At 46.0% G+C, this 14446-nt stretch overlaps 1 protein-coding gene across 1 annotated transcript in view; it reads left to right on the forward strand.

The window, feature by feature from the left end:
• Positions 1-14446, forward strand: part of cntnap3 (contactin associated protein family member 3) — a 187666-nt gene that overhangs the window by 19523 nt on the left and 153697 nt on the right. Inside the window, exon 3 of the mRNA XM_038989461.1 lies at positions 3828-4021. Coding sequence (XP_038845389.1) covers positions 3828-4021 — 194 coding nt within the window. The remainder of the gene's footprint in view (positions 1-3827; positions 4022-14446) is intronic.

Genomic DNA, 14446 nt, shown 5'->3' on the forward strand with positions numbered 1-14446 from the left:
AAACACTGAAATGGTAGATTTGCAGTGGAAGAATGTCAAAGTAGAAATAGAAATAATGGGGTGCAAAGGAGCAAAATAAATAAATACAGAAGGGGAAGAGGTAGTTGTTTGGGCTAAATTATAGATGGGCTTTGTACAGGTGCAGTAATCTGTGAGCTGCTCTGACAGCTGGTGCTTAAAGCTAGTGAGGGAGATAAGTGTTTCCAGCTTCAGAGATTTGTGCAGTTCGTTCCAGTCATTGGCAGCAGAGAACTGGGAGGAAAGATGACCAAAGGAGGAATTGGCTTTGGGGGTGACCAGTGAGATATACCTGCTGGAGCGCGTGCTACGAGTGGGTGTTGCTATGGTGACCAGTGAGCTGAGATAAGGCGGGGATTTACTTAGCAGAGACTTGTAGATAACCTGTAGCCAGTGGGTTTGTCGACGAGTATGAAGCGAGGGCCAACCAACGAGAGCGTACAGGTCGCAATGGTGGGTAGTGTATGGGGCTTTGGTAACAAAACGGATGGCACTGTGATAGACTGCATCCAGTTTGTTGAGTACAGTGTTGGAGGCTATTTTACAGATGACATCACCGAAGTCGAGGATCGGTAGGATGGTCAGTTTTACGAGGGTATGTTTGGCAGCATGAGTGAAGGATTCTTCGTTGCGATATAGGAAGCCGATTCTAGATGTATTTTTGGATTGGAGACGCTTAATGTGAGTCTGGAAGGAGAGTTTACAGTCTAACCAGACACCTAGGTATTTGTAGTTGTCCACGTATTCTAAGTCAGAGCCGTCCAGAGTAGTGATGCTGGACGGGCGAGCAGGTGCTGGATACCCTCCTGGTATTGTGTATTCTGCTTCTCTTTTTCTCCCCTGCATGCTCTCTCTGCTCTCTATTCCATCACCAGTAATGAACAAAGGTCAACGTGTTCGCTCTCCCTCTCATCGCTGTGTCAATGGCAATGTCTGTCTGCTACTAAAGTTAAGTACTTATTAAACCAGGCCTTTCACTGCCTCATGTCCTAAATGCCAACCCATACAGGCAGTTTGTTGTCTTAACCCGGACCAGACCAGACAGTAGTGTGAGTACAACCAACAGACGGTTATATAAACGGTAAAGTAGGAATATTAAGGGTGGAGAATCAGGGGAGTCTGGTCCCTAAGTCCCTGTGGGGTTCCTGGAGACTATTTGCGTCAGCTTAGTTAGATGACATCAACTTGGTACCAAATGTTAAATGGTCTTTAACCTCGGTGTCTTTGTGTTGGGTACTTAAAAGGCTCTGTGTGTTCTCTCTCTGTATAGAGTAAAGCATGCTGCAGCTTATTGGGGCATTTCTATTGGCAGATGCGGTATGAGTCATTTCTGTACTAGGCCCTCTAGCTGTCTTGTGTTCTGTCTTTGTGCCGACCCTGCTGGAAGCCTGGGCAACTCCTCTAGACAGCTCTGCTCCCGTTCTGTCCATCTGGCGTCCGGGGCTCTGAGGCTGCACTTTGGCCCGACTCAGCACTTTATGCTTCCCTTCTCTCACAGACATTAGCACACTTCTCATCCTGTCGTACCTCCTTTCTCACGGCGGCGTCTCCATTCTACAGTGTGCCATTTCATCACTTCTCCTCATGTCTCTATCCGACTGGTTTTCCTCTCTCCTTCATGTCTCTATCCGGCTGGCTTCCCTCTCTCCTTCATGTCTCTATCCGGCTGGCTTCCCTCTCTCCTTCATGTCTCTATCCGGCTGGCTTCCCTCTCTCCCTCATGTCTCTATCCGGCTGGCTTCCCTCTCTCCCTCATGTCTCTATCCGGCTGGCTTCCCTCTCTCCTTCATGTCTCTATCCGGCTGGCTTCCCTCTCTCCTTCATGTCTCTATCCGGCTGGCTTCCCTCTCTCCTTCATGTCTCTATCCGGCTGGCTTCCCTCTCTCCCTCCTCCTGGCTCTTGCAGAAGCCAAATGCCTGTTCCTGTTCCACAACCTGTTGTGATGTTTCATGGAATAGGTCACTCTGTTGATCAGATTGCTCTATTTGTCTTCTATCTACATTAACATGAACGTTTGGTCATTTACCAGACGCTCTTTTCTAAAGCCACTTAGTCAGTACATTCAACTAAGGTAGGTAAGACAACCATATATCAGTCATTGCAAGTAAAATCTTCCCCCCAAAAAGCAGCTAATGGTACTGCACTTGACAAGTGTCTGTTTAGGGGATTGACTATATAAACTACTGCAGTCATGACCATGCAGAGCTCCAGTTTGAGTGGTTACTTTAATGTGAATCCCATGAGAGACTTGGACACTTTCTGCACATTTTAACCAGTTGCATGATAGAAACTGCTCTTCTTTATCATACAATGGAGAGTGACTCCTGATCACAAAATGGCCCTGACTGTCAATGACACCTGAAGTATTTCTCCCATGTGTTTGTATGTCTTGAAATAAACATCAGGTTGTGTGCACAGTACCTGCTGGCGGATCATGCATCCTCATTTTGCCACCAGCTCTGTAATGGATGTAGATGTTTTCAGGTTAGGTCTCGCAGTGCAAGGCTGCTTCATTCCCACTGAGGATATACACTGTACTGCTTCATTCCCCCTGAGGATATGCACTGCACTGCCTCATTCCCCATTGAGGATATGCACTGTACTGCTTCATTCCCACTGAGGATATGCACTGTATTGCTTCATTCCCCCTGAGGATATGCACTGCACTGCCTCATTCCCCCTGAGGATATGCACTGTACTGCTTCATTCCCACTGAGGGTATGCACTGTACTGCTTCATCCCCACTGAGGATATGCACTGTACTGCTTCATTCCCCCTGAGGATATGCACTGTACTGCTTTATTCCCCCTGATGATATGCACTGTACTGCCTCATTCCCCCTGATGATATGCACTGTACTGCCTCATTCCCCCTGAGGATATGCACTGTACTGCTTCATCCCCACTGAGGATATGCACTGTACTGCTTCATCCCTACTGAGGATATGCACTGTACTGCTTCATTCCCCCTGAGGATATGCACTGTACTGCTTCATTCCCCCTGAGGATATACACTGTACTGCTTCATTCCCCCTGAGGATATGCACTGTACTGCCTCATTCCCCACTGAGGATATGCACTGTACTGCCTCATTCCCCACTGAGGATATGCACTGTACTGCCTCATCCCCACTGAGGATATGCACTGTACTGCTTTATTCCCACTGAGGATATGCACTGTACTGCTTCATCCCCACTGAGGATATGCACTGTACTGCTTCATCCCCACTGATGATATGCACTGTACTGCTTCATTCCCCCTGAGGATATGCACTGTACTGCTTCATTCCCCCTGAGGATATGCACTGTACTGCTTCATTCCCCCTGAGGATATGCACTGTACTGCTTCATTCCCCCTGAGGATATGCACTGTACTGCTTCATCCCCACTGATGATATGCACTGTACTGCTTCATCCCCACTGAGGATATGCACTGTACTGCTTCATCCCCACTGAGGATATACACTGTACTGCTTCATTCCCCCTGAGGATATGCACTGTACTGCTTCATCCCCACTGAGGATATGCACTGTACTGCTTCATTCCCCCTGAGGATATACACTGTACTGTATGTGTACACTGATTATGTCTTACGCATGTGCTCCTCTTAAATGGTTCACGGTAACACTTTATTTTGAGAGGCACAATGCTGCTCAACAATCTATTAATAGATTATTATTATTAACAATAAATTACATTTTGGATAATCTTTGAAAATGCTCTTTAGTTCACTATTAGGCTTAATCTGTGTCAGAGAAACCTTCCCAAAGAGTTATAATATGTGGTATCTCTGTGCGGTATTTCCTGCAGGTGCTGGAGGCTGGGCTCCTGTGGAGTCTAATAAGTACCAGTGGTTGGAGGTGGACCTGGGGGAGCGGACAGAGATCACAGCCGTGGCCACGCAGGGTCGCTACGGCAGCTCAGACTGGGTCTCCTCCTTCCTCCTCATGTTCAGCGACACGGGCTGCAACTGGAAACAGTACCGTCAGGAGGACAACATCCGGGTAAGTCAGTGGGACAAGACCATAATGGCTGTGTATAAAATGGCACATTTTGGAACCCTTTTCCCTGTATAGTGTGCTACGTTTTACCAGGGCTACCCTCGGCTCATGTTGTGGCGGGGTGAAAGCTTGCGGCAGAGCCTAGACGAGGGCCCTGGTCAAATGTAGCACACTATTAGGGAATAGGGAGCCTTTTCAGATGCAGACCAGTACACCATGTAGCCAACTCACAAATAGACTCATAAGAGTCCTTTCACTATCAATGAATAATAGATGAAACACCGGAAGGCAGGAACAGCTCAGCTTAGCTCTGTACTGTTGACTGAGGTAATTATTAGATGTAGCTGCTTTTTAGTGTTACCATCCTTGTTACTTGCTTTCTGTACTAAATAACATTCTGATAATTTTAGCTGATATGAGAAAATTTGAAAGATTGTCAATTAAATTAATGTATTTCACAACTACAGTACTCTCATCTACTCGCAGTTTGACTATGCATATTATAAATTGTACTTAGCATAAAGTGTCTGCACATATTCTGATAAATCCTAAGAACCTTTTTAAGGATTTTTAAACTCCAGATGCTAGTCTTCCCAGCTAGCTAAGTCTGACAGCAGCAGTCTAGTATCGGTCAAAAGTACTAGTGTGTTTTTTTTTGTTTCCTCAGACAGGGCTTAGTAAGTTAATAGGTTTTAGGGATGAGTGTTGTTCTCTCTCTTTCTCTCTCCATGAGCGAAGGCTTTTCAGACAGGGGGCAGGCAATGGAGAGATTTGCTCCTTGACTCTGGGTATATTTCAAAGGGACACCTCACTCCAGGAGCAAATGAGATGCTGCTTCATGAGCTTTATCATACACACACACACACAAATGAGATGCAGCATACTGAGCTTCCTCAGCAGGGAGGCAGTGCAATTTGTTGGGCTTAATGCTCCACTTCACCAGACGCATGGCTCATCCTCCCTCTTTAAAGACGCAAGTTAGCATTTTTCATTATGAATCTTGTTCTAGAGACAGCTCTGCAGCGTGGTCACTAGCTGGCACAGCCACAAAGTCATAAAATCAGATTTAAACCTAAACCTAACCTTAACCCTAACCTTAACCACACTGCTAACCCTAATGCCAAACCCTAAACTTAAATTAAGACCAAAAAGCACATTTTTGTTTTCAGGAATTTTGACAATATAGCAAATTTTGCCTTTGTAGCTGGCCTATCTAGAGGAATCTCAGTTCTGCCTCCAGGAGAACACTCATTCCAATAAAGATCAACCTGCTTTAAAGACACTGAAGATGCTTCTCAGCCTTTCAAATTATGCAACAATGATAAGAAAGTACATTTCACTCCAAGACAGACGTAAAATGCTATAGTATAAACGTAGGTAAAAAATATATTTTTAAATCACTGTAGTATCGCACACAGCACTTCATTTTTGAAAATTCCAATGCCACCTCAGACCTCACTTTTCATTTTAAGTTTCAGTTGAAGTGGGTTCCATTGATTTCCTTTACAATAGGCAGGTGACTGGAGGGGGAAACAGTCCCCATTACTCTTATGAGAAAAGGCTCAGGATGGGTACTGAATAAGTCATGTGGTTATCGATTGCTGCTGGCCACACATTGCTGTAACCGCATCTTTATGGCCAACTGATGCTAGCCAGTGTAAAAGGGAGCTGGCTTCTATCTATACAGTGTGTAACCTCTAGCCAACATGAGAAGGAGCTACTGGACTGGCTCCTATCTATCTCACAATAATAGTTAGCAAATTCTATGTTAATTAGGTATTTCACCATTATTTTGGAGTTTGAACCGCCAACCAGACTGTCAACTTTAATGGGAGGATGGAATAGTGAGTAGGGAACTTCCGGGGTGATGACCCCATTATTAACCTTTCTTAAAGAGAGACAGGGTCTGTGTCCCAAATACCACCCTATTCCCTATTTAGTGCACTACTTTTGGCCAGGGCCCATACATTTGGGACGCAGACAGAGAGCTGGAGGAGAGGACCAATAATAGGACACAGTAATATTTCCATGTCTTATTAGCCACATAAGTTGGGATCAGAGAGGTTAACTACGCTCATTATTCATAGAGTAGACCTAAGTGTTTGCCAGCAAAACATGAGAAAGAGAGCTTCAGAATTACATTTTTTATTAATCTCTCTATCTTTTACTGACACCATTTTTCAGTACCCACTTCATCAATGCGGCTATGTGTTGTCCTCAGTCATATGAGGCAAAGTTTGTTATATAATAACTTTACTATACTACTCTTGGCAATACAAATACATTTTTCGTCATACTGTACCAATAAAGTTTTTTAGAAATTTCTACACTAAGGACACAATTGTGGTGGTGGGGCGGTTAGAGGGGGGTCCATGGGTCCTCTCCCGGAAACAGAGTCTCTTCAGGGGCATTTTGAGGGGTATATGTAAGGGTATTTTGAAAACACTATAAGTGGAAGGATAAGTGAAAGGATAAGTCGTCACCATCATTAATGAAGGTAATTCACTGCAAATATTAAGAAGACACAAAAGATGAAGACAGTTGTATTATAAGGATGCAGGGTAAAACAAATATGATTTGTAGACGTGATTGGTGTTGTGGAGAGGTTGATCATCACATGCCGACATTTTACCACCTTCATACATCAGTACAATACTGTATACACCTTGAAAGGGACTCCAGTTTTGTGGGACTACTTTTTTTTCACTTTTTGAGAATAACTCTCCTCTCACTCACCTCAATACCAACCCTGCCGTTGCTCCTGCATGCACTGACCTCTTCTTACGGTTGCTTGCCTCTCTAGCACCCAATCACAGCAGGCAAGGACATACGGTGAGCCAGACAGAGACAGTGAACAATGTCCTGTGTTACTGGATAACCTATAAAGTATACTTTAAAGGACACATTTACAGTCGGTTGCTCTATCAAAAATCACATTTGTCCAAATCTACGTGATTCATTCAAGCTACGTACATTGAACATGCAGGGCCTAGTTCCATTTCATCTATTTTAACCCAGGTAAAGGTATGTCATGATCACTGAAGGCAGAGTGCACAGGTTGATGTTATGTCTATGCTGTACATGACTGGTTTCCAAAGGAAGCCAAATGTTTTATTTTTTTGTCACTATCAACATCAGTAATATATATATATATATATACATATTTATATATATACCTTGACAGGGAACACACAGTTTTGTGACTGTTTATTTTCACATTAGAGGATATGTCATCTTAGTCACTCACTCTGTCACCTGTAGATCAACACTGCTGCTGCCCTTGCCAGCACTGACTTCCCTCTCCTCACGGTCTCTTGCCTCTCTCACACCCAATCACAGCAGACAAGGACATCTGAGCCAGTGAACAATGTCCTGTGTTTCTGGATAATCTACGAAGTTTACTTTAAAAAGGGCACATTTACAGCTGAGTTGCTCAGCAATCACACTTAACTCGGACTACATGGGGTGGCAGGTAACCTGGCGGGTAGGAGCGTTAGGCCAGTAACCGAAAGGTTGCTGGATCGAATCCCTAAGCTGACAAGGTAAAAATCTGTTCTGCCCCTGAGAAAGGCAGTTAACCCACTGTTCCCCAGGCACCAATGACGTGGATGTCGATTTAAGGCAGCCCCCCGCACCTCTGATGCAGAGGAGTTGGGTTAAATGCGGAAGACACATTTCCGTTGAATGCATTCAGTTGAACTGACTAGGTATCCCCCCTTTCCCTACATGATTCTTTCAAGATGTTAAATGACATGACCAAATAAGTGCTACACCTGGCCTGCTGTATAGAATGACAGTTTCCATCCCCCCTCTGATCTACTGTCTTCCACTCAGCCTGAGCTGTGCAGTGTGCATAGCTCAGTGGGACAGAATTTCCAGCTCAGTGGGACAGAAGTTCCTAGGGGGGATGTGCGTGCTACTAACTTACTTTTGTTTTAGGATGATGTCTCAAAAAAAAGGCAAATATCTGGACCATTTATTTTACCTGGCGGTGGCATGTGGAGACAGACTAGGCTGAGACTCACTACTCACTCACCCACACTGTGAATAAAATGAGAATGAAAATGTGGGAAACATGGATGATTGTGCACGTAGCTAGTCACGAATCCTGCCGCATAGAGCCTGGTAACACTGTGCCTCAAAGTGAGACTTGAAAGGTGTGTGGTTAAAGGTAGACTCGGCGATATGACATAGAAGCCGCAAGTAAACAGCTTAGTGGGTCAATTTCCACAACAAGAAGAGTGTTGAAGGCGAGGCTCAAGTTTTGGTCCTTTTGCTACCACACTATACACAGCGTGAAGCGATCCTGTGCACATGCTCAAATAATGTGTGTGACTGTGTTGCATCTCGTTCATCTCAATATCTCCGGTGCTGCTTGTGGCAATGTCATGTCGCTGAGCCTACCTTTCAAATATAGGTGGGAGAGGGAGAAAGCCTGCTACAGCTGTATGAGATGGGACATTGAAAAATTGCAGAGGTCGCTAATCAAAGTAAATGTTCTATCACAGTGACCACATTATTTTTCGAGAGCCCAATTGATTCTGAATTCAGGCATAGAAAATGTATATGTGCAAAAAAAAATTGACGCATACTTTCCGATTTCCCGAACTCACTTCTTTGTTTGGCCCATTACTTGCAATGCTTGCACATTGAAATCCACAAAGAGGGCGAGGTGCTAGATGCCTGGTGATGGACAGAGATCAGCCCATTAAAAGCGGTGTCTAGTGTCTATTTTCTCTGCTCCTGCCATAGACTACCAAGTCCTGTTCTGATGCGCTCTGAAACCAAACATCCAGACAGAGAGCAAGCTGGCTGGTAGGCGAGATTACGTAGCTGTACTGTAACGTCTGCTTCCAACTCACACCCTCAAACACGTAGATCCCCTGGACGCAGCTCACTTTCCAGCCCACTTTCTAGCTCACACTCTCAGACACCTAGATCCCCTGAACGCAGCTCACTACACACCTGTATGTCATTATCACACACTATTTAGTTCAGTTCTTTGCACCGCATCACTGTGAGGTATTGTTTGTTTTGTGACACATGGCTTTCAGAGCGCTGGGTTTCCCGTGTATGATAGTTTTTGCTTGCCTCACTAACGACGCCTTTTGTCTATTCCCTGCCTGTACTTTGGCCTATCGGATGTCCTGTTATCTAACTATTGCCTGATCTCCCGGACGACGTTACTAGCCTTTGCCCTGCCTGTACTGTTGCCCTTTTGGACCCCTGTGTATGAACTTCTGCCTGCCTGGACCCAGCTACCTGCCTCCTGTGGTCCTTTGCAATAAACACCCGCTGCGCCCTGCGCTTGAAACCAGCTCTCTCTCTCCGCTCGTGTTCATTACAGTAGCTAGTAACTAGATCTAGCTTGTTCATTGAGTCAACCAGTTAAATATGATGTAGATTCAATGAGTGCATGGATTACATCACACCACCACAACAAAACCTTAGCTCTATTTCCATATTATTATTTTAAAAAATATATAATTTCAAGGGGGCAGTTGAGGTTCAATTGAAATGCAAGCTACTCTGCTTTTTCACTGATGCACACCAATGAATGAATAGCGTGTATATACACTGGTGCATATAGCTGCTGAGTTATTCAGCAAAATATCGTAGTTATTCAGCAAAATATCATAGTTATTTAGGTGAAATAATCTATTCAACTTGCTTGTTTCGTTGGGCCAGTTTAATGCAATGCCATGTCACTAATACACCAACTTTTTAAAATGTATATTTGAACTTTTTTACAATGGTGAGTTAAAGGTCAATGCTAGCAACTGTTTGTTCGATGATGCCCACATTGCACAGTGCACCATTTATATGAAGTGTGCATGTGCACAGCATTAACCATATTTCCATTCACAGTTTTTATGCGTGTAAAGTCATATCGTATAAAATAAAATCACGACAGCTGTGATGGAAACAGGACGTTTCGGTGTAATTTTATAAATGCCGACAATTTGTCTGTTCCACATGGCGGGTGGAAGGAAATGCAGGAAATGGTGGTGAAAACGTCTCTATGCACAAATATTGATATAACAACCATCATATCAAAGTAAACTTGGAGTCACGTGACATGGTGCGTGCTTCTCCCACTACAACTCGTGAAACCATGCAGTTTATGTCACGTTCCTGACCTGTTTTCCTTGTTTTTGTATGTGTTTAGTTGGTCAGGGCGTGAGTTGGGGTGGGCATTCTATGTTATGTGTTTCTATGTTGGGTTAAATGTGTTGCCTGATATGGTTCTCAATTAGAGGCAGGTGTTTGACGTTTCCTCTGATTGAGAACCATATTAAGGTAGGCTGTTCTCACTGTTTGTGGGTGGGTGATTGTTCCTGTGTCTGTGTCTGTCGCACCACACGGGACTGTTTCGTTTTCGTTCGTTTGGTTAGTCTGTTCCTGTTCGTGCGTTCTTCGTGTTTATATAAGTTCACATGTTCAGGTCTGTCTACGTCGTTTTGTTGTTTTGTAATTTTCCAAGAGTTTTTCGTATTCGTCTTTGCTTTAATAAATATTCGTCATGTCTTCACAACACGCTGCATTTTGGTCTGATCCCTACTCCTTCTCCTCATTCGAGGAGGAGGAATTAGACAGCCGTTACAGAAACACCCACCAACAAAGGACCAAGCGGAGTGGAGAAGGGCAGCGACAGCAGAAACAGAAGACACAGGACTCGTGGACCTGGGAAGAGATCCTGGACGGCAAAGGACCCTGGGTTCAGCCAGGGGAATATCGCCGTCCCAAGGCGGAGTTGGAGGCAGCGAAGGCAGAGAGGCGCTGGTATGAGGAGGCAGCGCGGCGACGCGGTTGGGAGCCCGAGAGTCAGACCCAAAAATTTCTTGGGGGGGGGGCCACACGCGGGGTGTGGCAAAGCCGGGTAGGATACCTGAGCCAACTCCCCGTGCTTACCGTGAAGTGAGAGGGCGTCGTACTGGTCAGACACCGTGTTATGCGGTAAAGCGCACGGTGTCCCCAGTACGCGTGCTTAGTCCAGTGCGGGCTATTCCACCTCGCCGCACTGGTAGGGCTAGGTTGGGCATCGAGCCGGGTGTCATGAAGCCGGCCCAACGCATCTGGCCTCCAGTGCGTCTCCTCGGGCCGGCGTACATGGCACCAGCCTTACAAATGGTGTCCCCGGTTCGCCAGCATAGCTCAGTGCGGGCTATTCCACCTCGCCGCACTGGCAGGGCTACGGGGATCATTCAACCTGGTAAGGTTGGGCAGGCTCGGTGCTCAAGAGCGCGTGTCCTCCTTCACGGTCCGGTATACCCGGTGCCACCTCCACGTACCAGTCCTCCGGTGGCAGCCCCCCGCACCAGGCTGTCTCTCCGGGTTCTCTCCCCAGTTGCTCCCACCTGTCCAGCGCTGTAAGAGCATTCCTCTTCTCCAGCGCAGCCAGAGTCTCTCATCTGCCCAGCACTGTCTGAGCTGCCTGCCTGCACAGCACCGTCAGAGCTGCCTGCCTGCACAGCACCGTCAGAGCTGTCCGTCTGTCCCGAGCCGTCAGAGCCGTCCGTCTGTCCCGAGCCGTCAGAGCCGTCCGTCTGTCCCGAGCCAGCCAGAGCCGTCCGCCAGACAGGAGCAGCCAGAGCCGTCCGCCAGACAGGAGCAGCCAGAGCCGTCCGCCAGACAGGAGCAGCCAGAGCCGTCCGCCAGACAGGAGCAGCCAGAGCCGTCCGCCAGACAGGAGCAGCCAGAGCCGTCCGCCAGACAGGAGCAGCCAGAGCCGTCCGCCAGACAGGAGCAGCCAGAGCCGTCCGCCAGACAGGAGCAGCCAGAGCCGTCCGCCAGACAGGAGCAGCCAGAGCCTTCCGCCAGACAGGAGCAGCCAGAGCCTTCCGCCAGACAGGAGCAGCCAGAGCCTTCCGCCAGACAGGATCCGCCAGAGCCAGCCAGCCAGGATCCGCCAGCCAGCCAGGATCCGCCAGAGCCAGCCAGCCAGGATCCGCCCCTTAGTCCGGAGCTGCCCCTCAGTCCGGAGCTGCCCCTCAGTCCGGAGCTGCCCCTCAGTCCGGAGCTGCCCCTCAGTCCGGAGCTGCCCCTCAGTCCGGAGCTGCCCCTCAGTCCGGAGCTGCCCCTCAGTCCGGTGCTGCGTACATGGAGGGTGGTTGTTAGGAGGAGGCCACGGGGGCGAGTAAGGAGGCGGACAAAGACATTGTTAAGGTGGGGTCCACGTCCCGCGCCAGAGCCGCCACCGTGGACAGACGCCCACCCAGACCCTCCCCTAGAATTTATGGTGGTGCGCCCGGAGTTCGCACCTTAAGGGGGGGGTTCTGTCACGTTCCTGACCTGTTTTCCTTCCCAAGGCGGAGTTGGAGGCAGCGAAGGCAGAGAGGCGCTGGTATGAGGAGGCAGCGCGGCGATGCGGTCCCAAGGCGGTCTTGTATTTATTTTAGTTGGTCAGGGCATGAGTTGGGTGGGTTTGTCTATGGTTGATTTTCTATGTTGGTATTTTTGTGTTCGGCCTGGTATGATTCTCAGAGGCAGCTGTCAATTGTTGTCCCTGATTGAGAATCATACTTAGGCAGCCTGGGTTTCACGTGTGTTTTGTGGGTGTTTGTTTCCGTGTTTGTGTTTTTCACCACACGGTACTGTCTAGGTTTCTGCACTTCGTTTATTTGTTTTGTAATTCAGTGTTCAGTTTTGTTATTAAATCATTATGAACACTAACCACTCCGCGTATTGGTCAGATCCGTCTCGCCTCTCCTCGTCCGAGGAGGAGGAATATGACTACCGTTACAGTTTATTAGGCTACAGATGAAATAAATTACGAACTTGACAGGGTGGCGAAAGTGCACGGTGATGAGCTTGATGCTGCTTTCCAATAAATATTAAGTGTCTTATTCTGGTGACAAGATGACTGATGCTTGATTGCCGTTTGACAAATAAAAATGTACAGTCCAAATGAGAGCCACCTTGAAAAACTACAACTAACAAATTTTTCACAAAACAAGCCTGAAACCATTTCTAAAGACTGTTGACATCTAGTGGAAGCCATAGCAACTGCAATCAGGGAGGAATTCCTTTGAATATCCCATACAAAAGTATTTGAATGGGATATTCAATATATTTGAATTCTCCTCGGGTTGTTGCCTGCCATATCAGTTCTGTTATACTCACAGACATTATTTTAATAGTTTTAGAAACTTCTGAATGCTTTCTATCCAATGCTACCATATGCATATCCTAGCTTCTGGGCCTGAGTAACAGGCAGTTTACTTTGGGCACGTCAGTCATCCGAACTTCAGAATACTGCCATCTAGCATTAAGTTAACTTCTTATGGCTGCAAGCCCGACGTCGGTACACTTATGACAACAGCCAGCTCAAGTGCAGGGCGCGAAATTCAAAATATATTTTTTTTAAATATTTAACTTTCACACATTAACAAGTCCAATACAGCATATGAAAGGTACACATCTTGTGAATCCAGCCAACATGTCCGATTTTTAAAATGTTTTACAGGGAAGACACTATGTAAATCTATTAGCTAACCACGTTAGCAAAAGACACCACTTTTTTTACTCCACCAGTTTTTTACTCCATCAGTAGCTATCACAAATTCGACCAAATAAAGATATAAATAGCCACTAACCAAGAACCAACTTCATCAGATGACAGTCTGATAACATATTTATTGTATAGCATATGTTTTGTTAGAAAAATGTGCATATTTCAGGTATAAATCATAGTTTACATTGCAGCTACAATCAGAAATTGCACCGAAAGCAGCCATAAAACTTACAGACACCAACGTCAAATACCTAATTACTCATCATAAAACATTTCTGAAAAATACATAGTGTACAGCAAATGAAAGACAGGCATCTTGTGATTCCAGCCAATATTTCCGATTTATTAAGTGTTTTACAGCGAAAACAAAATGTAGCGTTATATTAGCTTAGCACAATAGCCAGAAACACTTGGGCGCCGACGACTAGTTCACATCTACGACAGATATGAAATAGCATCATAAAATGTTTCTTACTTTTGCTGATCTTCCATCAGAATGTTGGACAAGGTGTCCTTTGTCCAGAACAGTCGTTGTTTGGATTTAGAACGGCAACTTTCCCTCTTCATTTAGCACGCACACTAGCCAAGTGGCACGGATCTCTCCATCGTCAACAAAGTCAGAGAACGGAACACGGCAAAACTCCCGAAAAAATTTCAATAATCTGATTAAACTATATTGAAAAAAAATACTTTACGATGATATGGTCACATGTATCAAATAAAATCAGAGCCGGAGATAGTAGTCGTCCATAACGGCAGCTAAACAGAAGGCAATCCCACTGTCCACCTCGCGCTCCCAAGAGTACCGGAAATGAGGGACACGTCATACAAAGAGCTTGTATTCCAATTCAGACCAAGATAAACACTAAATTTCTTCTCTCACAGCCTCTTGACATCCAGGGGAAGGTCTATGA

This window comes from Salvelinus namaycush, chromosome 3 (genome assembly GCF_016432855.1).
Source record: "Salvelinus namaycush isolate Seneca chromosome 3, SaNama_1.0, whole genome shotgun sequence".
NCBI lineage: Eukaryota > Metazoa > Chordata > Actinopteri > Salmoniformes > Salmonidae > Salvelinus > Salvelinus namaycush.